At 33.0% G+C, this 26,196-nt stretch overlaps 1 protein-coding gene across 1 annotated transcript in view; it reads left to right on the top strand.

The window, feature by feature from the left end:
* Nucleotides 1-4,232: 4,232 nt before the first annotated feature.
* LOC148621320 (uncharacterized) overlaps nt 4,233-26,196 on the top strand; it is a 28,249-nt gene continuing 6,285 nt past the window's right edge. Inside the window, exons 1-4 of the mRNA XM_088575493.1 lie at nt 4,233-4,561; nt 23,823-23,951; nt 24,264-24,455; nt 24,793-25,050. Coding sequence (XP_088431619.1) covers nt 4,484-4,561; nt 23,823-23,951; nt 24,264-24,455; nt 24,793-25,050 — 657 coding nt within the window. The 5' untranslated portion in view covers nt 4,233-4,483. The remainder of the gene's footprint in view (nt 4,562-23,822; nt 23,952-24,263; nt 24,456-24,792; nt 25,051-26,196) is intronic.

Here is a 26,196-nt window from a genome sequence, read left to right as displayed (position 1 = left end):
CGGAAAGTATTTCATCAATTGAATTAATTGTTCATATTTTGGTAGATTTGTAAATATTTCCTTTCTTCAATACTTGAGAAAAGTTCATTTCTAAATTCTATGAAAAAAATACAGTCAGTCAGAAGATGAGTTTCATCTTCAATTGTACTCGCATCACATAAAATACAGTCTTTCATCTAAGGGTTCACCAATATAACGTCTAGTTTCTACGCGAAGAAGCAGTATTCCACTTCTAAACTGTACTAATGTTGATCGTTCACGCTTTGTCAGATTCATTTCAAATGAAGATACAAATAAAGAATATCACATTTGTGATCAGATGGAAATTTTAATTGAATTTTTCGATCTACCACATCTCCGCCAATTGAAGATGAAATGTACAGAAAATAAACATGCCATGCTATATAAACACAAAGTCATATTAAAGATTCTTTATTCATGTTTAAATTAAATTTTAAATATTTTTACCATTAACCATGTAAACGTCACATTTTTTTTTAATATACTCGTGTCTTACTGCGTATGGTTCGAGTAAATAAAATATGAAGAAAATTCTGAAAATATATGCATTAAATTTCTTGGTCATAAGGTTAGTCGTTGCAATATTTGTTCTTATATAGAAAGTAAATTCATGCCGCGTATATATATATATAGTGCACATTTGCATTACCGTAATTAACCCATTCTTTCTAAATGAAAGAGTGATACTCGATGGACACGAATTTTGACTAACACTACGATGCAAGAGGAAACCATACGCATGATTCGGATTATACTGCAATCACATGACTAGTGTGCATGCGTTAGTGAACTCAACTTCGCATTTGATACGAATTAAATGTGCAGTATGCGTAGGAGAGAACGAGGCACCGAAGAGCAAAGCAAACATTTTCATTTCATTTTTAATTCCGGTATTACAATGTATAAATGATGTGGCCACGAAGAGACAGTCCCAGAATCTCTTAAAATGATTTGACACCGCCTAATTGCCGATATTGAAAAAAACGTGTTGGTTATGTATTGATTTAAAATCATTTTTCTGTAGATTAACATCAAGAATAGAATTAATTTGTTAAATTTTCTGTGATTCTGTCTTGGATCAGCAATTTTTGCAATTACATCTCTATTTTATCGCATTTCCATTTATGGAGATCGTTTAACACATCGATAGCTTTATTTTCAAGTTTACTGAGATTTTTCTTTAATTTTTACTAACAGATGCGTGTATGTTTTGAACGCGATAATTAAATCTATACTCAGACACTATCATCTAGCAAGAGTTAGACTGATTAATGCCGCCCTCACATCTAAGATTAACTCCCATTTTAAGAGCAAAAAAACATAATCAAAATTATAGTTTACCTAGAATCTAGAATTTTTTTTGTAGTGGCTTGTGCTGTGCACGTGGGGTACTTTAATATGCATGCGGTACGCAACCAATTTCTAAAAGTTTGCTTTAAAAATATGCATAGTTTTTTATGTGTCACAGTGCGAGCCCAATGTTTATGACCTTAATCCGCCTTTGTAGGTATTTAAGAGCATTTTCGTTGGCAGAACACTAATCAATTACGTTCTCTTTCACAAGCCCAGTAGTAAAAAAGGTCGGACCCAAATTATCGACATTTGCAGTATCGCATAATCATAAACCCTAAAACATTAATGCTTCATTCCTTGTATTGGGTATGCTATAACTTTCTGATACTGGATTTGGCGTCCTATTTCGATATCTTTTGGTTTTGTGCACATCTTGTTTTCATCTTATATTTTTTCACTTAATAGATCTTCTTATTTAAAGTTGTTACTCCATGAAACATGTAGACATCGTACCGAAGTTTGCAACAGTATTAAGTTTGTAATTAAACCTTTTTCGGGTAATAGAAACAAAAGCGTGCATAGTCAGACTGCGCGTTATGCAAGTAAAGTAGGAGCTTATATTTCTTCAAGCTAATTAAGTAAGCAATATTGAAATTATTTCACTTGATTTACATTAATGGCATTAAAAATGTAACGACAATCACTGCATGTTTGTTGTGTTAACCCCAATTTAACCATACTTCTTAATTTTTTTTCTGAAACACCGTATACATTTGTAGTGTTTCTTTTCTTCTTGTAAAAATAATATAGTACCAGGATTTTTAATTAAAAATATCGATATTGACCTTAGCATAAGAATGAACCACCAATTTACTCATGGAGATCTACTGTGACATTTACAATAAGAAATCAATCTTTAAATCCCTGGAGACTGTTGAAAAAATATTTGTTTAGAATGTACATTGTGCTTCCATCCTAGGAACCGGAAGTTGTGACCTTTTGATATATTTTCTACATTCAATTATCCCTTTCTATAGGTTTCCAATTTCATCAAGTCCTTTTATCATGTTTACAGAATGGTCAATTTTACACTGATTTGCTGACATTTTAATAAAAATAAGTCTATCGAACCCACAATGGTATATTGTGTACACTGCTAGGCGTTGAAAACTGATTTGATAATGGAGGCAGACGGAAGCAAGAGCAAGGTAAGACTAAATGATAAAAGCAGGGCAGGAAAACATGCTTTTATGCAATGCTCTCTTCATTTAAAAAATAATGAATGATAAAATCGCGTGATAAAAAAATTATGAAATATGTAAGTGTAAATGTTTATAATAATCAGGCAAAATGGGAAAAATCAGAAACAACCATGTCAAAACCCCACCGATGTGACAATAAAATATTACTCTAGGATACCTTCTCTATTTGAAAAGACCATTAGTTAATCTCTGCATCACTGGCTTTGCTCAGAAAATTTTCAATAGAATGTTAAAAAAATTAGGTTTTTTACAGAGTTAACTGCCCTCGAAATGTTCATTTTCAGTGCATTTAAATGAAATTAAAACTCAAAGGGCCAGCATGATATGAAAAATCTTGTCTGTTTCCCTTGATTCTGATGGTGAAAATAGTCAAATTAAACTATCAAAGAGGTGGGTTTTTTCATATCATGTTTCATCCACTGCCTGATTCTTACAGATACTGACACTTAAAAACATGTGCCAAAAGAAAAACAACAGTATTGTGGAAATTATCACAAAAGAGAGAAAGGTTGGCGTATGAAATGATAACAGAAGAGCAATTTTAATGCATGAAGACCCGCTTAAATTTGATCAACAATTAAGAAACCAAGCAACATGTACATGCTTGCCACTTGCTACTTAATTGAAATTTATTTCATTAAAACGGTTTTAACTAAGTCTGTTGGTGGTATATATAAGAATAAAACTGTCTAAATAAGACAATTAAGCTGAAGATGCATTCCCTATTATTTCAATAGCATTTTATCATGCTCTCTGTTTTACATATTATTGATTGTCCAGTTTAAAAAAAGGAATAGTTACGGATGCAGTGAGGGTACTCGGAATATGAAACCTCTTTTATAAGAAACTTTGATGACTTTGTGCCAAATTTGGGCAAAATTAAATGAGAAACGATAACATGGAACTCCTTTTTGTAACTGTTTGGACTGGACACCTTCTAGTATAAACATCCGGATTTTGCCCCTATCAAGGCCCATTTAAGTCAAAAACACTCTACAAATCCAAGAGTTTGCTCTAAGCCTGAAGAATGTACGGATCAATTGGATGTAATACGGAAAAAAAATCATACTTCATTCTGTTTCGACAACCTTATGTACTGGTATTTAATCAGGGTCAGAAATTTGATAAAATCGCTATATTTGAATAATCCACGGGGTCTTCAGTATTTTTATCAGACATTTTCCCCATGTTTGCATAAAATTAACAAAATTTTCCGTCAAATGGGGAGAGGGGGGTTCAAGCCCCAGAATATTTCCCTGGGTCCACCATTGTTTATTTCGATCGTCGATGTATAAACTATTTGTGCGTCGCATCGTTGTTAATGCCACAAGGCCAACCTGAGCTTTAAATATACAGTAAAAGCACTTAACTCGACGATTTAGTCACATTTATTTGAGTTAGAAAAGAACACAAGCTTGTGTTTAGTCATCATATAAACTTATTTAAATTGAGTGGAAACATTTAATTGTCCAAACCAGAATTATATCTGTTAATTTAACATAAAAATAAGATTGTCAAGCATTCATGACATCAGTAAATTGAATGCAGTATTATCCGACTGTGTTGCGCAAGACATGCATGCATATTGTTCCTTGAAACTTCATCGTTATTATACCCTGATTAAACCATATTAGATAATTTTTTGATTTCCGATTGAGAACTATGGACAAGCACCGAGAAAATGAAAAACAGCCTTAATTGGAATTGATTAAGCTATCGAAAACCAATTACCTTTTTTTCTGACGAGATTGTAAGTTTTTAGCATTGACGTAAACGCTTTTGAAAAAAAAGTCCATTTGGCATTAATGCATAAGTGACCATGCCGAAAGCATGACATTACTTCCGTGAAATACGGGAACATTTTTCAAAGATGGTAGTTTTGTGATGGAAGCACCTTTACTTTAAAAATGAGACGCAGCCAAGCTTCTTTGACGGATTATAAGCGGAATCAGAGGAGTTCATATAGAATTAATATGACAACCAAGGTAAGCACCAAAATGAAAGGAATTAACACGAGGCAGATGTAATCTGTAAAGGACAAAGTGGAATATATTGATATTTTTGGTTTTACCAATTTTTTTTTTACAATTAACCAGGATTTATTTTTCTTCAGAATTTTACATAAGTAAAACGATCTGAAATGCTTTTTTCTACATTGGCTACACTGATTTTTTCGTATAGTATACATGTATTTTAAAATATGTACATGTACAATGTACGTGCAAAAGAAAAAGTCATAACTGTTCATTTTTCTTTAAAAATTGTAATGTTTAACTCAATTTCGTCAAAAAAACAGACGTAACAGACAGTAAGGTTTTGTTTACAGTAGACCTTAAAAAACTCCTTGTCAAAAGCCATTATTTCATTCATAGTCGTTCCTACAGATGGGCTGTTGTTCAAGGAAAGAACATTACGTCTTTATACTTATGAATTTAGTCACCTATAATTAGAGCGTTTCTGGCTGAAGCTAGATAGCCCAAGGTGACGATAATTTGATTCTGAAGGGAGGGGGCGGCGAATATTGAAGGGATCAGAATTTTATTTTTGAAATATTGCGGATCATAAAATCATTTTCAACCACATCGGGGCAAGGTAATCTATTCTATTTTCAATGTATAAAGTATCTTGACAAAGGCCAAAAAATTAAGTTTCTTTCTAGGAGGTGAAGCCCAGAATATTTATTTTCAACTTTTTCAGAGCCAGAATACTGTCAGCCCCGCTGCCTTAGGATTAAATTGTCGCCTCTAATCCTATTGGCGCAAATAATACGAAAATAAAAGAATCTAAGTTTAGCCAATAATCAAGAACCATAAAACGGAGTAGGCATTACCTCTATAAGCGAACACAGTAAGCTTTAACATACTTTAATTTAAAGATTTAACCTTACAAGTAGCTCCAGGTTTTTGGCGCAACTGACAAATAAATTTTAAACATATTATGTCTGTTTGGATCATACTCTCGAAGCTGTATTTATTTCTGCGACCCTATTCCTGAACAACAAGTGAAGATCAATGTAGTGGTAATGAAAGATATGCACGTACATCTATTTATCCCGAAACGTTTTATAGGTCATTATTATTTCTTTAAATTAGAAATTTAAGAAAAAATCAAGAGTATCAGAAAAGATGAAGTCATTTGATACCGATTCTTTAACTGTGTATTTTACTTTTTTGTTGGAAGAAATGTTTTTTATGTGGTTTCACATTTGTATCTCCAGTATCTTGTTACTTCCTAAACTCATGCCCCTTTTTTTTTTTAGCTCACACGGCCATAGGTTATTGCCATCACCTGTCGTCCGTCGTCGTTAACAATTTTCAAAACTCTTCTATTCTGAAACTAGAAGACCAATCTGAACCAAACTTGGTATGAATGCTCCCTAGGGGTTTTTTCTTCAAATACAAAACTGATTTGAAAATTTTTTGATCCGTCGAAAAACATGGCCACCGTTACTAAAATAGAACATAGGGGTCGGACAGATGTTTTTCGCACATATCTACGAAACCGTTAGGTTTACCTAAATTCTGCTAGTAACGCAACGTAGAACTGTGGGGAAACTAGCGGTAGAGGTTAAAACGAAAAACACAATTATAAGTTAAATGTTATATTGAATATAATAAACTGCAAAGGTTTCAAAATATACTACAATGCGATATCCACAAATTGCATTTTCGGCAGTCCGAATTTCAATAAAATAGCTTACAACAATATGATTCACAACTACATATGGTTTTCCATACAAAACCAACGGAAATATTCCAATTGAAAGTCTGGCAAGTATAATACGGCGTCCGTACCTTAGCTATCGGGTTTCCGAACTGTCCCTTATTACAATTTGTAAACAAAACTATGTTTTGACAGATATGTAACCATGCCAACTTGAAGGATTGTTAGATACAGTGAATTACATATATGTTCAAATATTAACAAAAATGGACAGGAAAAGGGAATTAACTGCTCTAAAATTTCACAATAACTCTGATTGACGCAAATAGGTATTATGTAAGAATTAATTTGGCCCTTTTTATATACACAAAATAAAATGCGTTAAAATGAAATCTGCTTGTACAAACAAAATACAAGCCGCCGAAAAAGTTAATTTTGTCCTTTAAATACTGTGCGACACTAGGATAAACGTTTTCAGAATGATGAGATCTTAGATTAGATAATAGACTATCTCTGGTCGAATTTTCGTTTAAATCCGTTCCGCCATGTTGGGGTTATTGTCCTTTTTCGATGTTTTCCCCCTATTTTTAATGTTTTCTTTTCATAGATTTTCTCCTCTGAAATTACTAAACCGATCAGAACCAAACTTGGTCTGTTCATCATATAACTGATGTGGGGATTTTAATCCGTCGAAAAACGTGGCCGCCGTTACAAAAAATAGAATATAGGGGTCAGACAGATTTTTTTCGCATATATCTCGTTAGAAAAACCGATTTAGCCGAATTCTATCAAGTGCCAATTAATTCTCATTATAGTTGTATTGTGTCAAAGTTGTCAGATAACTCCTTGTTAGAGTTCTTGCCCTTGAAAGGTGAAAATGATATTTGTTTTCACAGTTTTTAGCCAATATCTTGAAAACTTTGAAAGATAGGAAGAAACTTTCAATTGCTGAAATGATCCTTATGATAAGGCTTACAAAAATGTGCAGAGATCAAAGTTGTCGGGCGACTCCTTGTTGAAGTTATTGTCAACGAAAGACGAAGTTTTTAACAGTTTTCAGGCAATTTCTTGAAACCATAATAGAAAAAAAAGAAATTTTTCAATTGATGAAATGATCCTTATGATAAGTCCTATTAATATATCTCGAGTCAAAATTTTCGGACAACTCCTTGTTAGAATTTATGCCTTTGAAAGGCAAAAAATTAACCAGATGAGCAATTCAGGCTCCTCGAAATCTCTTGTTTCGTTGGTATAAAAATACCTTACAGAAAAAATAAGATAATAACCTTAGTGTGAGAACTCACAACGCTTCTTGATATTCGCTGTAAATGCTTTGTTTTTGAGACACGAAACAGGACCAGTAAAGATCCTTACTCGGTATAACTGATTGCCGGCTAGGATTTTACTACGTGTACTTATATTAGCAATCTAGCTTACCGGGCTACATGTCCACGACTCATTCGGAATTACTCATCCATTTCGGCTAGACCTAAACCAGAAAGCCCGGCTATATGTAGTCCCGCAAGATATAAATCTCGTAGTGATTCAGAATTAATAAGTATGAAGACTTTGTCCACTACAGTGTACTATTTCTTTTTTATTTTAATTGAATTCTAATCTACATGTTATTTAAGAAAAATCCTCTCTATATATCATTTTTTTTGTGTGTCTCGGTGTTTTCTTTTAATATTTGCTTTTCTAAATTTTACACATGCATTTGTCATTCTATTTTGCGCTGAAATAAAGCTTGGTACTAGGGTGGACCTCTTTTGCTATTTAAGTCTAAGCAATTATGTGTTTCTATTATTTCAGCTCATGATTTAGGACAATTTTTTAAATTTTATATTTATCTCTACGATACTGTTTTTTTAATTGTTGATAAAAAACGAAAATGATCGCAAAAGATAAGTTCGATATTTTTTAACATCTGCTTATATTATGTTATAAAAATTACCCTTTGTCAATTACGACAATCCTGGCGATTACGACGATAAGTTTTTTTTTCATACATTTAGTCCAGCCAAAAAGACTACCACTTTCTGGCTATTGTGGCAAAATCTGAGATTTGAAAAAAAATCTTTATGATTTTTATAATATTATAAGGTAGTGGCGATACTAAATATATACGTCAAATCCTTGCAAGCAAACCCTTTCAAGTAACATTTTAAAAGGCGCATGATTACAAGTTAATTTTGTTGCAAAAACACTCTCTAGAAATGCTCAATAACTCACCATACTACAGAGTTAATGGGATTTGTAACGTAAAGTCAATGCCTGGTTTGTTTCTCTGGGGATTATAGAACAATCTTCCACAAAACAATCTAATACTTTCGCCCTGTAAGTCATGTCATACCTGAAGTTCTTCTTAAGATTGATGTTGAACTTCATGCAGCAAAAAAAAAAAAAGGGAACAAACCAAAAAAACTTGTTTTTAAAATAAAATCATGAATTCCCTCCTGATCATCTTGAGATTGCAAGAACATTTTAATCGATAAATTACAGCGAATATTATAGTTAATTTTATTGAATATAGTTGGTCTTCCTTTGATTGACTGGCCTTTACCTGCAGAAATGCCTTTTATTGTTAACTCGACATGTATCAAGGAGATTTAAACTTTCTATCATTTATATTTATTTTAATTTAACTTTGATAGAAACTTTAAATGTCACAATTACCTTGGGGAATTTATCAAGTGAATATCATTACAGTATGTTTTATTGTTGTATTTTCCAACCACAGCCCCAGTTCAGGAAAGGATTGGGCGCTCACAAACATTTTCAACCCCGGCACATACGTTATGTGCTGTCCTAAGCCAGGAACCTGTATCGCAGTTGTCGTTGTTTTGTATATTTATTGTAATTCGTTTTACATTTTTTTGTATAGATTAGGTCGGTTTTTGTCTTTATAAATAATTTCACATCATTTAATTTGGGGTCTTTTAAGTTTTCGCCCATCGTTGAAGACAATGTGGTTACCTGTAGAAATTTAATTTTTTTAAATTTAATCAAGAGAATACCGACTCTATTCACTGATGTTTACTATTTTACTCGCTGTAATATTCGTTTGTCTGAAATAAATACCTCTATTGTTTTGGTTGATTAATACTACATTAAGAAACATATTAAATGGAAATTGAATAAGATAGAAATGATACTAACCGGACTTTGTCAATTGATGTAGGTCGGATAAAATGAATGTTTTAGCTGTACTTTAATGGGAATTCCAGATACATTGTGTGTAATGGAATAAAAACGAATGATTGTAGGTTGATATAATGGTTTTTCTCATATTCCTGAACAATCGATTCATCTTTTCATTTTTTTTTAATCTGGTCAAAGTTTGAAAGCAAGGGAAGCCAAGACACTGACAATATTCCAAATTTTGTTATTAGTATAATTATATTTATTAGCTTTATTTTATTTTTTTTCGGGGGGGGGGGTGATAGAATTAAAGAAATAAAGAACAACCTTTTATATGTGTAATAAAATTAAACTTGAACATTTAGGCTCTACACAAAGCAAAGACAGGAAGTGATTAGGTGTCAGTATCTGTAAGATTCAGGCAGTGGATGAAACATGAAACGAAAAAATCCACCATTTTGATAGTTTGATTTGACTATTTTCACTATCAGAATCAAGGAAAACAGACACGATTTTCCATATCATGCTGGCCTCGTTTTTCTATGATCTATTGAATCTGGCAAAGCCAGTGATGCAAAAATTATATAATGGTCTTTTCAAATAGAGAATGCATCCTTGAATGATATTTTATTGTCCGATCGATGTGGTTTTGATATGATTGTTTCTGATTTTTTCCCATTTTTCCTGATTCTTACAAACACTTACACTTAATGATTCATACATGTCAAAAACCCACCAAATTCAGGTTTATTTCTTGTTTAGGAATAGTAACAGGGCCCGGTTTCACCACGTCTCTGCTCTACGTTATCATTATAAAGTCATTATTTCACTTTTAGCTGAGAAAATGTCTTGCTAAATTTGTCCACATCAAAAAGCAAACCCTAATTACACTTCGTTGTGTTAATGCATGCTTTAAAATGGTTAAGTGGTTTTTTTTGCCAATCAAAAAGGCATATGACGATACCATTGATTTTTTAATGTTAAATTGGTGTTTGCACTTGTCCGATTATTAAGATTAGATGATAGCACCATGCATAATTCCCCCAAAATAAAACAATACAAAAGAACAGCGTTGTTCCATGTTATTTTACAGGATATTGCTCCTGACAGCTGATACTTCATTGTAATATAAGCTTAGATGAACGATTAAGCTTGACCAACGATGATAATAAAAAAGTTCGCCGACTTCTTAGATTCACTTTTGATGAAATAGCCAATTATTCGATCGTGTTGTATGTTTTTTTTGGCATCCTTATAAATATACTAATTTTATGAAAGAAGTAGATTAACGGTATCTATTTATTTGATAAACACATTGAATGAATGTTATTTCAGTTGATACGCGTTTTCCTGGCACGAAATTAAATTTGCATTTAACTCTCTTCATAAAAAAAGAGCTTTCTTTGTGAAAATAATGAATGAACAAAATAGAAACACCCCAAAAAACAAAGCAAAACAATCGAAACAAGCAAAAAAAAAAAAAAAAAAAAAAAAAAAAACCCCCCCCCCAAAAAAAAGCAAGACAAAAAACAAATAAAACAAAAAACAACAAAAACAACAAGAAAACAACAACAACAAAAACAAGCAAACAAACACAAAAAATAAAAGAAAAGAAATTGCATAAAATTGTAAATTTTTAGTAAATAAAGAATGAGTACATAATATTTTATGTGGATTGCTTTTGTTTAACATTCTATCTAATAAAACATATTAAGTTCTTTTTAGTTTAGCATCATAATAGCCGTATGGTAATATGCCAATACACCCTCGACCAAACGTAAATATATAATCGACGGTAAGATTTACATCATCACAGTTTTATTTCAACATATGTTTATGTATCAACCAGTACCATGAGAACCATTGTAATTTTCCTTTCCTGTTTCATCTGCTCTGGACGTGACATTTTATTAATAACTCTGCGGGTGTTCTAGAAGAGCAGAGGACGCTCACCCTACCGGTGCACCTGGTCCATGATCTCAGAGTCCGGGTTGCTCATTTACACAATGTTCTTTTGTTTCTTTGTATGTGTTGTTCCTGTTACTTCATGTTTTTATGGTGCTTGTCTAGGCCATTTCTAGTTTATGGATTATGTTCTTCTAAAATCGTTCGAATCCAGGATCCCTTGATTTCCTTTTCTCAGCGTAGTGAAATGCGTTTGTTATATGCACCAAATGGATAATTTTTCATGTTAAAAACAAGAAAAAAGTTTAGATGTGACAAATTTAATAATTCTTTTCCATAGTTATATGTCACAGTATGTCATAAACTAAAACTTAAATAATGTATAAAGTAAACTACTGTTATTTTGTCGGCGATTAATTTACATTTGCGCTGTTTTTAATTAGCGATCATTCAGGGCTCAACTCGAATTATGATGTTCTATGCAGAACATATTCACGAGCCTTTCATTTTTGCGTTACAGGAGACCATTTCAAAGAGCACTCGTAAGACTTACCCACACGTCAATCCATAACAAACCTATGGAACGTGCATATAAGTCTTACGTAACCTTTTGTCTTATCGCGGAAATAAAGCAAATTAAACTACAGTTAATCAATTACAATACCAAAATTATCAACAAAATATCATACGAATTGTTTTCTTTGTAGTTTTATAAAATAAATGTAAAAATCCAGTGTCATACTGAGTGTAGATGAACTGTTACATATCTTAATTGCAAGTATCTAATAGCATCTTTTTTAATCAATGGTTTATTGAAATGCTTCCTCTTTGAGGACCTTTAGGAGGTCTCTGACTGTATTTATTATTTTGGATTTAAGTTATACGCTGGTGCATTGGTTGTATACCACAATACCCGTTTTTCCATTATGGAAGTTTACGCCTAATGAAAATGCAACTACATATGTTCTCAAATTTTCTCTGCATGATTTCTTTAACTCAAAGTGACAGTTAACTAATGCCATAATTTCTTTATATTTCATTTAAAGCAGAGCGAAGTACGAAGATCAAAGCGAAATACTTTTCCTTTAATCTCAGTTTCCGCTATATAGATGACGTATTATCTTTAAACAATCCTAATTTCGGGGATTTGATACATCGCATCTTCCCCAAAGAACTTGAGATAAAGGATACTACAGACACTGAGAAGTCAGCCTAATATCTTGACCTACACTTAGAAATCGATGGTAAAGGAAAACTATTGACCAAACTTTACGACAAACGTGATGACTTTTCATTCAAAATTGTCAACTTTCCTTTCATCTGTGGCAACATCCCTTCAGCACCTGCGCATGGAGTGTTCATACCACAACTCATATGTTATACCAGTGCTTGCCGAAACTACACACACTTTTTGTATCGCCCGAGAACTCTAACAAATAGGCTTCTGGAACAGGGTAATGTTGCTACAAGATTGAAGTCATCACTACGAAAGTTTTATGGTCGTCATCATGAACTCGTGGATCGTTAAGGTGTATCCATCTGCACCATGACAACTGATTCATTCAACGGGTCATAGTTTTCCTTTCCTCGTTTTTCTACCCCGGACTTGACTTTTTAGGAGCAACTCAGCGGGTGTTTCTAGAAAAGCAGAGGATGCTTACCCTACCGGTGCACCTGGTCCGTGCTCCCAGTTTTTAGTGGAGTCCGAGTTGCTCATTTACTTTTGTTACTTTGTATGTATGATTTTGGTTGCTTTGTGTTCTTTGTTGTGTATGTCTGTTTTCCATGTCTGGTCTTTGTCCCTGGATTACATTCTTTTGATTACCGCTATAGCCTTGGTTCCCTTGATTACTCTTTGAAAAGTGTTGACATTGTTACATTGTTTTATAAACATATAAACATTTATGCCTGTATGTTATAAAACATTGGAATCATTTCTGTATAACAGTTTTGCAACCTCATGTTTTTGTGTACATAAAACAAATGTTTAAATAATAAAAAAAAAATGTACACATGTTTAAATAATAATAATAATAATAATAATAATAATAATAATAAAATACAACAAATAACACCAAAACAAAAAACCACAAAAGCAGAAAGAAAAGTATTAACAATTTAAAAAAATGTTTGTTTTGATTTAAAAGTTATGAAATATTAATAATATTACAATGATCTCACATTTTCTCAAATGCAGAAAATACACATTAACATCATATTTTATCTTTGATTAAATAAAATACTTACAAATATGAATAAATAAATTTGACTTTATTTGTCATAAAAAGATCATAAAATATTTCAAATGTCTCTAACTACAAAACATGACACAGGGAACTACAGATATGATATTCATGAAATGCGGGTGTTTCTAGAAAAGCAGAGGACGCTTACACTACCGGCGCACCTAGTCCATGCTCACAGTTTTTAGTTGAGTCAGAGTTTACTTCTTTTGTTTTGTATGTATTATTTCGGGTATTCATTTGTATGTTCTTTGTTATATGTGTCTGTTTCCATGTCTGGTCTTTGTCAATGGATTACATTCTTCTGATTTCCGCTAGAATCTTGGTTCCCTTGATTACTCATTCATGAAAGCAAAGCTGAAGGTACCGACCAATATATATATATGGTCCATATGTCCAAGTTGTTCGTAAATACAATTGGCAGATTCAGAAATTATGGCATTCTTTGATTGATTTTGTTCCTAACCACCCTGATTTTTGTATTTTACGAGTACACGGTAACGGACAACGACATTGTTTAACAGAAAAGAATTTATAGTTCTGAATTGGCCATAGACTTTCTTATTTTCCCCATACTATATCCGATTTCTGCTTTCTTCCTTTTTCATGTCTAATTTGGGTTTTATCCTTTGTCTAGTATATCATGATACCGTTCTAACTATTGCTTTTGTTGGTTCGAGATCGAAGACATTATGACTTTATCATTTAGACCATATGTATGCAGCTTTTACTGTTTTTGTTATTTCTTTTCATATTTTACCATCAGGGCATTTACCTAATTGTACCAACAAGTACACACATAGTCTGATGTGTTGTTATGCTGTTTGACTTTGCAATTCATATCTGGCAACATAACTTTATTGTTTTAACTGTGATCAAATCGAATATATATTTATCCTAATTGTACTTACCTAATAATACCAGTAGCCCGCAATGAAGTCTTCCTGATGCAAATTTCGATTAATTGAAAAACAAATTTGAATGATCTGTTTTGATATCCGCAATCATATCATCAAAGAAATGCAGGTAGGATTTGACTGATACTGAAATTATTTGTGGCATCCTATTTAGATAGATTAAATCTTCATCATCTTTTCCAAATAAAAATGACATTAGATAACATTGTTTAAACATACAATTTTGTTTAAATCAACCATTGTTCGCATAGTAACAAAGTAACGTTTTCAAACTCTAATTAGAGTGTTGTTATCAAAATTGGTTGTGTTGGAAGATTTTTATCAGGTGTGCTCGTTTTTTTAGTGATGAAAATAACAAAGGTATGACAGTAATTCTGTAACTAGGGGTAACTTTGCACTAAGGCAACGTCCAATGCTCGAAGTTCGAATGTTACAAATGTATACATGTCATGTGATACAAGTTTATCAAAGAACAAGCTGTCTCTTTCTTTTGACCCCCCCACCCACTTTCCACTCGCCTCATTGTAGAACGGGACTTAGAAATAACAGTGGCAGTGCTTGCTTGTGTGCGTACATCTGTTACACACGACTTTTGGATGTAGCTCCTCAAAAACTCCTCCATAGATTTTATTCAAATTTTGCATGATTGTTATACTCATAATATATAGTTGATCATATTGCACCGTGATTTTGATTCTACAATTATTTTTTTTTAACATTTATGGGACTTTTGCGCATCAACTTCTTTGGTGAGAGACCAATGGCTACGAGTATCAATCTTCTTTCCCCGTGCAGGTCCGGGTGTTAAAAGAATAGGCCTTCAGCAGCGCTAAGCTTGTCGTAAAAGGCGACTAAATAGTGCTCAGAACCCTAGCCAGAGCAACTGGGATGTGTGCCCAAGGTGGTGGAATGGGGTACCCCTGGCGTGTTACATGCTGGGGTTGTCAGACTATAATACGGAAAACCTGACCGCAAACCATAGTGGTGCACCGTGTTGGGAAAGATGCCACGTTCCTCGCACGTTAAAGAACCCTACTGTGGTAATCTCCCGGAGTAGGAACCATAGGGCTCCGCCACAGGAGGCTAACTTGCCGACCCTACCCACCTCTCCCTATTTCCAGTGGCAATCAAAATTTGTCGACCCCATTGTCCTTGTGTCCCATCCCGTTTTTCATTTCATCATCATTTCATGTTCATTTAATCATCCGTTTCATGTTCATCGTCTGAATATAGCTGAAATATTGTGCTCGGACGTTAAACCCCAACAATCAATCAATCAATCAATCAATCAATCTTCTTTATCTCAAAACCACAATTAGGCAAAGGCAGTATCAGCAAATGAAAGTCTTTATACTCTTCTCACCTTTTGGATCGAAAACACAATTTACAAATTTCTAGTTTTTCTACTGTATCTTCGATGGTTCAATAGTCCAATCTTGCTCTATTGCTTTGGGGAGAAAAAAAAACGCTGTACAGTGAAAACAGTCTTTACCGAAAAACTTTTGGTTTTTAGAACTAGTTTTCTTTAGACAGATATTTTAGGTTAAAAATGCATATATTATTGGGTATCAGAAGGATTTTAAAAGTGTGTGGTTTACACAGGTTTTTAGATTAAACATGGTCTGATTATCCATGTTTTGGTTAGACAGGTTTTACTGTACTTGGGATCTTTACATACAAAGCCAGTCGACTTCCTTATGTCATTTTTGTATAAAATATAGTACATTTTTCGTTTTACAGCATATCTTTCTTCCGTCCTTCTATAATTATCTGCAGAATCTAGCATTTTTAAACTTCCTGATGCTAATATACACTTATTTGAAAGAGTAATTTGGAATTATCAGATTTGTTGTTTGCATACAAATTTTCAAAGCGACGTTAGTAATGGTATTTTAACTAAAACCGTAATTGTTTATTGGTATTTATCAAACTTAAATTAAATATAAATTGTCTTCCTCAAACAAATACAGACAAAAAAAAAGCCTAGCATTAATATTATAAAGGCCATTATCATCGACTTGCCAGTGTTATTGTATGTTAAAATGAAAATTTACAATTAAAAGCCATTTGGTTTGTAAATGACAGCTAAACTACACTATCTCTCTGAAACACATAAATACAAAAAAGCTTTTGTAAACCGAGCGTTCTTTTTTATGCGAAGAAATGTTTTCCAGAAGAAAACATCTTAAAAAAAATCTTGATCAAAGAGATTGAACTGTTACGGTTATACTATTGAATTTTAAAAATTAAATAAAATCTCTCTCTCCATTTTTGTCACCTGTCCACTTTTCTATTGACTGAAATTTGAGAATAATTCTTTTGACCGTTTACTTTTTTTTTATTTTATAAGGAATTATTCTTACTCTTTATTCTCAATAACATTTAAGTCTTTTTTTTATTATTTCAGACATTTATTGCATCGACGTGCGACTATATTAGTACTTCAATAAAAACTTTAAGAAAAAAAACTTGTCAGCAAAAGATACATCACCGATCTACATATGGTCAAAAACATGTATAAACAATGTCTTTAAACAGGAAGTTGATGTCTCCACTCGAGTCTGAAATATGGTATGCTCATATAACGCATCTCAGAAAAATCAAATGGCTGAAATAAGTACTACAGAATGAATTATTAATTAACCAAGATTGTAGAGGAATTGAAATTCAGGTTAACCAGGGATAAAGACCAGACATGGAAAACAGACATGTACATTAAAAAAAAAACATAACCAAAATAATACATACAAAGTAACAAACGTTAATGTACAACTCGGACTCTACTACAGACTGGGAGCATGGACCCGGTGGACCGGTAGGGTAAGCGTCTTCTGCTTTTCTAGAAACATCCGCCAAGTCCAGGGTAGACCAAACAATAAATGGTTTCATCTACTGTTTAGACAAAGTAATTTGCTGGTTGTTATATTATTAAGTATTTTTAAAGATTGATTTCAAAATACGTTATATAACGGCCTAAATGTAATTATTTGAGTAATAATGGCGATATGCATACGTTCAGACGCACTTATATCGGAAGTAAATCTTCTACTGTATTTGTTAACTTTTAATTATTTATGATAAAATGATCACTTTATGAGCATTTTAAAGCCATTAATAACTTCAATTGTTTGACTGCATTTATATGTATAGACTTATTGCATCTATTGATGCTATTATGTTAGATTTTCAAATGTTTTGACAGTGAAAGTATGAATGAGTTCGTATCTCAAATTAGTTTTAAATACTGATGAAATATCAAGCATTTACTGAATTATTAATTAGCAGGATCGAATAACCGGACCATGGTCACTGTAGCGCAGAAGAACGCCAAGATTTAACGGGTGCGGGAAAATCGATTCGTACTCGAGAGTTTTAAAAATATCAAAGCAATATCAAAACTAATTAACCATTTTATTCAAGATATCATATTTCCCCAATAACCCTTTATTGTTTCGAAATGAATTCAAAACTTTGTGATAGGCGTACTTTTTAATGACGTATTGGCATATTCTTAAGTATCAGTGACGTCAAATTAAGTTAGCTTCATAAATGAAATTGATGGGTAAAGGTCTCAGAGTGAAAAAAGGAGTTTATTTAACATGGAAAATATCTGAATGTAGGACAGAGGAAACATTTGATTATAACTTAATTTAATTGTTTATTTCTCATTTTGGCAAGATGGACTATAAAATAACTTGGTACAACAGTAACGTCATTAGAAGTCGATCGGTTCGCAGTCCGAAATTCAAATAATTCCAAACTAATTAAGGCATTGATAAAGGGGCAAATCTTATTTTTGACTTTAATCGATCAGAAAATGAAATTATAAGGATTACAGTCCTTGAACCGAACCACGCAACGATTTGACGGATCGATGACCGTTGACTGATCTGGTCGCAGTTTTGTTGTGTAAAATGACGTAAGATATGTTTGAAATTAAAAAAACCAGTAAAATAAAAGTATAAATTGATGTTTGAATCTATTACATTATATAAATGTGTATGAAATTGACAAAGAAAACAACAAAAACCGTAAAATACATTGACCGCTCTGTGGTCACGTGATGCGATCACCAGTTAAATGGATCCGTTTTACGGTTCGATGACTGACCGGAAACTGATCTGCAATCGATGACCGATCGCACTTTTCGTAGAACGGATCGGTTCAGGTTCTGTAGTCACAATTTTTGACCAGGTTATGCGAAAAAAAATCAACTTTGGGACAGTTTACGCTTCATGAACTACAAAGCTGCTGGAAAGTTGGTAATTTCACATAACCTGATAAAAAATTATTAAAAAGAAATTGAATATAATAAATAAAAGTCCAAAACACTGCGATTAATGAAATAGGAACAATGCGGAAGGGAAGTAACAATACATTTTTTTTATGATTTAGGTCAATAAATTCAAGAGATTCCATAGAGACATGTATAAGCAAATTCTTATTTTTATAACTAAACAAAATAACCAATATCTTAAAAGATATTCTCTTTTCATTAGCTCGCTTGGCGTCCATCGTCGTCGTCGTTAACAGTTTATTGTTCTCCTCTAAAACTACTTGATCAATTAGAACAAAACAACTAGATATTATTAGATTATTTAATATTTTTCAACGAGAGAGAGTTTCTCATGCTTATCTGGTCGAGCGGCTTCGCCACGAGACGAGATGAGCATGAGAAAATCCCGAGAGTTGAAAAAAAATATTTGATAATCTGTTTATCGCTGTTTTGTTGAAGTCTAAGGTACTAGTTGTCTTTTATCTTTATTTCCCTGACCTAAACATGCAAGTTTTATAAGCGCTGTAAAGTTTTTTATCGAAACTATTTTTTGGCGACGTGCTACGTGACGTCACGTATGTTGTGCAGCTGTGATACACATCATTTGAAAAAATCGGTTAACTATGACGCTTGTGTTTAATATTTGTTAAATAATTTAAGGATTTATTCATTCTTATCGGGTAAGTTACTGTATTTATTCATAATTTTCCATTATAGACTTGAAAGTAATGCCACAAATTAGTCATTATTTCATACAGTTTAACAAACAGACGGTTATTTGGGTCGTTAGATATTCCTACGCTGTTGCTTGTATGTCACGCGAGAACATAGAAACTAGCGATAATTTTCATTCTCACTCGACTGGTGTGATATTGAAAATTATCGTATAGCAAGATCAAAGGAATTTTAAACAAAATGGCGATAAAAATGTTTATTAAGTTGTCCTTTATAGAACTGATATGGAGTTTTTGATCTGTCAAAATACATGGCCGCCGTTACTCAAAATATAACGTAGGAATCAGAAGTTTTTCAGATGTATCTCCAAAACTATTTTGTACAGCCAAATTCTGACAAAATGTTCAACATGATGAGATTAATCTGTTGTAAATCTGTTTAGCCATGTTTGAGTTATTGCCCTTCTTCGACATATTTTTGCTAGTTTTTAAGTTTGTTTTAAAACACTTCCTCCCTAGAAACTACATGACATAATTTAATGAAAATTGACCAGATTGATCCTTTGTTCTGAGCGTTGGGAATTTTTATCTAAGAAAAAAAATCTTGGTCGCTTTTAAAAAAAAATAGAATGTTGCTTATTGCACCAGGTTAGGTATTCAGGCTATTAAGAGTTTGTAGTTTACATTCCTGTCTTTCCGGAAGATGTGAGTACCGTAAATTGATTTTTAAACCTTCGAATGTTTAGATTATGCAACAATACTATAAATCATGTATCCGTAATTTGACTAAAAATACTTTGTCAATAAAAAGCATGACAAACTTTAATTATGTTAGTAGTTTCTTAATGGTTCAATATAATGCTAAATTGATTTTTTCCTCAATTTACATGTACTAAAGATAAAAGAATTTTCTTGTAACAAAGGGAGCGTTGAACGATACTCCTCAAATTTTCTATTGATATCGACTGTATTGAGTTGGTGCCAGTCAGAGGTAATGATTAAAACATTGTTATTATCACTGTAAAAGTGGAACTAGTCTTTTTTTAACTACACAAAGAAAAGACGTTGGTCAATAAAATGCGTCGCTAATAATTAATTTACTGACTGATAGTATGTACTTAGTTAATTGTAAAGTTACCTAAAATTCATTTTTTATTTCAGAATTATAGATTGGTTATTTCAAAATCCCCCGAAAAAAATTAACCAATTATCGTATAAGATTATCCTCTTATTACGAGGCCCTTAATGCATTTGATAAAATTTCGTCATTGGTTTTACTCTGAGAGAGTTTCGTATTTGAGTCTGCACATAACCGGTTACGTTAGGGGAAGTCTAAAATATCACATGTATATGAACAAATCAATACACGAAATCGAACTTAAATAGTCAAGAACATGGGAACTGTAATCAATAATAAGCTGATCATTCTGCAGCCATCTTTCATTCCTTTTCGACAGTTTTGGTTTTGAGTGCTTGTATACATTTTTGTAGATCTTTCTATATATTTGACCCAAATGCTGCTGATGAGAGGTTACTCCTGAAACACATGTACAACATATCGAAAGTTGCAATATCTATGTTTAGTATTTTTTGTATTTATTTACTATCAATTCGAAGTTTCCCACAATTCACCTGTCAATACTGTCCGGTGTCACCCATTTTGATACACTTCTATTTTCCGGTTTTAATTGAGCGAAGCATAAATTATACAGGTTATTTATAATCAAATGAAGGAGACTTTTTGGAGCTACGATCCAATGTAATCTAAACAAACAGAATAGTGTATTACCTGCATTGCATTTGCAAGATTCACCTTCAATAGTTTGAAATGAGTGATTGGAGTAAAATGATGTTCATCTCTCAATATCTCTGTGTCACCGTGATAGAAAAGGCCACTGGGATAGATTTTAAGCATTAAAGCTATGTTTTAACATTTGATCTATAGACGTGTAATCGATTTTCAATTGTTTATCATATTGATAAGCGTAATGAAAAGCTTGAAATGAATTAAAATGATTTATTGTTTCACCGTGAACAACTAAAAGCCATCGTTATCAAACTGTGTTGTTAAAATGATTTGAATTTCAAGGAAGTGAAACCATGTTGACTTCCTTTAATTGATGAACATATTTTCTTAGTATGAATAAGCTTAAAGCTGTCTGATGATAGATTATTCCATCCGAAACACCATATGATGCTTCATCTTAGTACAAGTATTTACTACAGTCAGGCATAATTGGTGAAATATTATACTATATTACAATCTTATATTTTCACAACTATGGCGTTGGTTTTCAAATTTTCCGGTTTTTATCCTGATATTTGTTTTACGGACTTTCCTTTTAGACTATTCCTCTTGACTACATTCTAGATTTTATCAGTTCAGAAAGTTTATTATCATTACCCTTCATGTCAAACAACATAATGTAAATAACAGAGGTTCTCCTTCAACCACATCATGCCCCGTGCAGGTCCGGGTGTTAAAAGAATAGGCCTGCAGCAGCGCTAAGCTTGTCGTAGAAGGCGACTAAATAGTGCTCAGAACCCTAGCCGGGGACTAGGGCGCTCTGCCCACAGAGCAACTGGGATGTTTGCCCCAGGTGGTGGAATGGGGTACCCCTGGCGTGTTACATGCTGGGGTTGTCAGACTATAATACGGAAAACCTGACCGCAAACCATAGTGGTGCACCGTGTTGGGAAAGATGCCACGTTCCTCGCACGTTAAAGAACCCTACTGTGATATTCTCCCGGAGTAGGAACCATAAGGCTCCGCCACAGGAGGCTAAATTGCACGACCCTACCCACCTCTCCCTATTTCCAGTGGCAATCAAAATTTGTCGACCCCATTGTCCTTGTGTCCCATCCCTTTTTCATTTCATCATCATTTCATGTTCATTTTATCATCACTTTCATGTTCATCGTCTGAATATAGCTGAAATATTGCTGCTCGGACGTTAAACCCCAACAAACAAACAAAACAAACATCAACCACATCATTCATTGAAACTTTATGTTATGGTAGATTATTAATAACTTGTGTTTTACAAACTATCCTCTTTTTCTAACTTGTAAATAACGCATCTTATTGCATTTTAATTCCGTACACCCACAAAATCAGTGAAGGTACTTTTGTGGCTTTTATACTTCACTTACAACAACTTTTACGAGTGGTTAGCTTTTTTAGTATGTTTCACATACTCTCTGATTCACACACACACACACACTGACACCCAAGCTAGTTTCATTCTATTTCATTCTTTTAAAAATGAATTTTTATTACGCCAACTCAGAAACCCTGCTTGCCCCAATACATTTTATTTACAAAACGCCGTAAGACATTTTTAATCTTACGAGATTGTCGTATGTTTTATCTCAGCCATGGGTGAGATAAGGAAATCTCATATGTCTAGAAAAAAATATCTTTCACTCAATAAAAACTATGAACGTTTGTATTTATCAGAAATGACAAAAATAAAAGAATCATAAACAAATGAAAGCATTTTTAAAGTAAACAAATATAAATTTCATCATATCAAAAATTTCGTATCAATATACGGTGAAAACGGTTTCAACAGAACCCCTTTTAGACTTTAAAATTGGTTCGGTTTAGACAGGTTTTCAGTTTACAAAAATACATAGGTATACGAACGTTCAAAATACATAGAAATTGATACAAAGGGAGATAAAAAGTGTCTGGCTTAGACAGGTATTATTCAGGATGCGGTTTTGACAGGCTTCACTGTACCATCAACTTTGATGTTGCAATAATAACAACGGGATCGGGGATATGCGATACTAACTTTTACTTTTTTCAATAACCGATATGTTCGTTTTATTTCACATGCGAAGCCGCAGTCGGTATTATGCAATGCTTTCATAGGAAATAGTCGACGTTGACGTGTTAAGCCATATTAAGTTTAAACCATGCCAATTTAGAGGGGATTCATGATGTAGAAAATGTTCCTTACAAACGATGCTTTTCCATTCTACATGCATCATATTTTTATGCAACTATGATGCTTTCTGGATTCAGATATGTACATGTATTTTGGAGAATACGATGCACCTATCAATTACTTTAATTACTAGTAACCGAAATCAAGAAAGGTCACTCTTACAAAGTGCCAATTACACATACTGTCTATGTAATTTTCATCTAAAAATGCAAGATTCTAACGTCAACCTCATAAAGAACCAAGACTGGTTACGTGGTCTGTAACTGTTACTGGATAAGATATAAAATTGAATCAAGTTGGGTGCATATATCACTTCTAAAAGAACTGCTTATAAAATTACACCTGAGTATACCGAAACTAGAATGAAGAGTAAATGTTAAACTAGCCGATTAAAGCGCTGACAAATTCTTCAAACGGAGTGTATGTTGTGTTGTTAATAATATATTAAATTGCTATATCCTTCTGTTTCAGCGACAAGTCTTTTTAAAAGTTTCATTTTTGAAGATCGGTGAAATTGACACATTGAAAGAAACATTTACAGCCGACGTTTATGTCCAATCACGATGGAGGGAACCGCAACTTGACAAGACATCTTCAACGGTAAGAGCACAATTGTACGAGATTTAAAAAGGGAGAGACGTAGTAATTTTAATTATTGGAGACGATAACTATTCTTACAACGGATGGATTTTGATTAAGCTAAATTAAAAGCGGATGATTTATTCAAGCTTAAATGAGAGTCACGCAACATCTTCAAAAGCGACGACTACAATAGCGATTTTCCTTTGAGTTCAACAAATAAATATTTCCTTTTGAATCACGCTCAGGCTTAAAAATGTCAATAGAAAGAGTTGAAATCAAAAGTGTCATTCCTCACCAAAAATAAATCGGTCTAATATTGAAATGTTTCAGGGTGCTGAGATCGACTGGAAAAGTTATTGGGATGCCAAAATTAAGATACAGAATGTGCTCTCAGAAACGAGACATGACCACTGGAAAGTCCTCCAGAAGGAAAACGGCGAAGCATTTGTTTTAGATAAACAGAGAATAAAAGCAACTTTTGCAGAAAATTTAGAGCTTTTACTCTTTCCTTTTGATATTCAGGTACTTCAAACACGTCATTTTTGGCACAAAAATTTAAATTTTCTATAAACAGTAAATAGAAGCAGTGAAGATTAACTACCAACAAAGGCTTGTTAAATGACAATTGCATTCTTCTAATGTTGGTTTATATTAGCCGGAACAGTTATAAGTCTAGTTTGTTATAGATGCAAGGTTGTAGACATGCTCCTGCCCAAAAGATATATTCGCTGGACAAAAGTCATCCATTGAATTGGACTAGTATAAACTATACAAATTACCCATTGATAAGCTTTTTAAAGAAAACATACATTCTCGATAGATAAACTAATCCTTGATAGAAACATGGATTATATTGCAGGATTTATCGGTTGTCGTCAGCACAGAACACTCTGAAGCAGACGTTGAACTCTTTGAAGAGGTCAAAGAAATTTCTAGTGTTCACACAGCTACATTTGCCAAGCAACAAGAGTGGCAACTTTTTGAGTTTATTGAATACACACCAAAAGTTACAACAAAAGAGTATGCGAACATGAAATACAAACACCCTGGACTTATAATATCTTGTTGTGCTCGTAGACGAGCAGGATTTTTCATATGGAATGTTTTATTGATTATGGTACGTATATGTATGAAATAATGCCTGCACCTATTCAGGACTATGGCCGTGGTTTCCAATTCTCCGGTTTTTACCCTGACATCGCCATTCGTTATACGAACATTCCTTTTGACCACTGCCTAGATTTTATAAGTCCGGTAATTTTGTTACAATCTTTCATTCAGTACTTACAACAAATTTTGTTGGTGATGGAAAGTTGAAATGAATTTTTCGTTAAGCAATATATAAAAAGGTACGTCTTGCATTCGAAGTGCATTGAAAACAAAATGTAGAACTAATATATGTTGAAACTATTTTTCGGCGTTTTGGTGCAGTTAGCAAAAGTGTATTGGACGGGATTTTCATTTATAATTAGGAATTAAAACACTTACATTTTAAAGAGATATATAATAAAGTTCTTCTCTGTAACAGTAATATTTTTAGTCTTGATTCCCCTGAAATAAATTGTCAAATTCTTTTCACAATTTATAAGATGTATTGGTGTGATATTAAGTAATTTTGACTGATACGCTGGTTGTATTCTTCAGCGGGTTTTAATATTTTGCTTCAAGAAGGAATCTTGTACTACAAACGTTTTGATGATATTTATTTGTTGAAGAATTAGCTTTCCATTACGGAGGTAGACCTAGGGTAAGGGACATAACTTATGAAGTCAGTGATATGTTTGTATCATATTCAATTTCCCCAAAGGCTATCAAGCTTTCATTTGACACAGAATGAAATTAATCTAAGTTACTTTGATGCTTACATGACATTGATGTAAAATGCTGAATACAAACGTTCCAATGATTTTTAAGAGTTGGGTCCCTAACACTAGGTCTTCCTCCTTAAGTGTAGAACAAAATTCGACGTAAATATTTGCTCTTATATATATATATTGTGATTGCAAAAATTGATGATTCTAATATGACGTGCTCTTTAGACCATAACCATGGTAAAAAAGTGATAAAGACATGACCAACATTTCATGCAACATATACGTTGCCTCTATTAAAAAATGAAGAAACTAGCCTCATTAGAATCGAAATAAACCTTTAAAACTCCATTTTGTCATTGTTTTAATACGGGTTAGCTATCGCTCGGGGCAAAACAATGCCACATTATTAGCCAGCCCGTGATAAAACAATAATAAAATGGTGATATATT

Source organism: Perna viridis, chromosome 3, assembly GCF_037379345.1.
Source record: "Perna viridis isolate PV_CMFRI_1.1 ecotype Kerala chromosome 3, ASM3737934v1, whole genome shotgun sequence".
NCBI lineage: Eukaryota > Metazoa > Mollusca > Bivalvia > Mytilida > Mytilidae > Perna > Perna viridis.
This window is presented reverse-complemented; position numbering and strand designations above follow the sequence as displayed.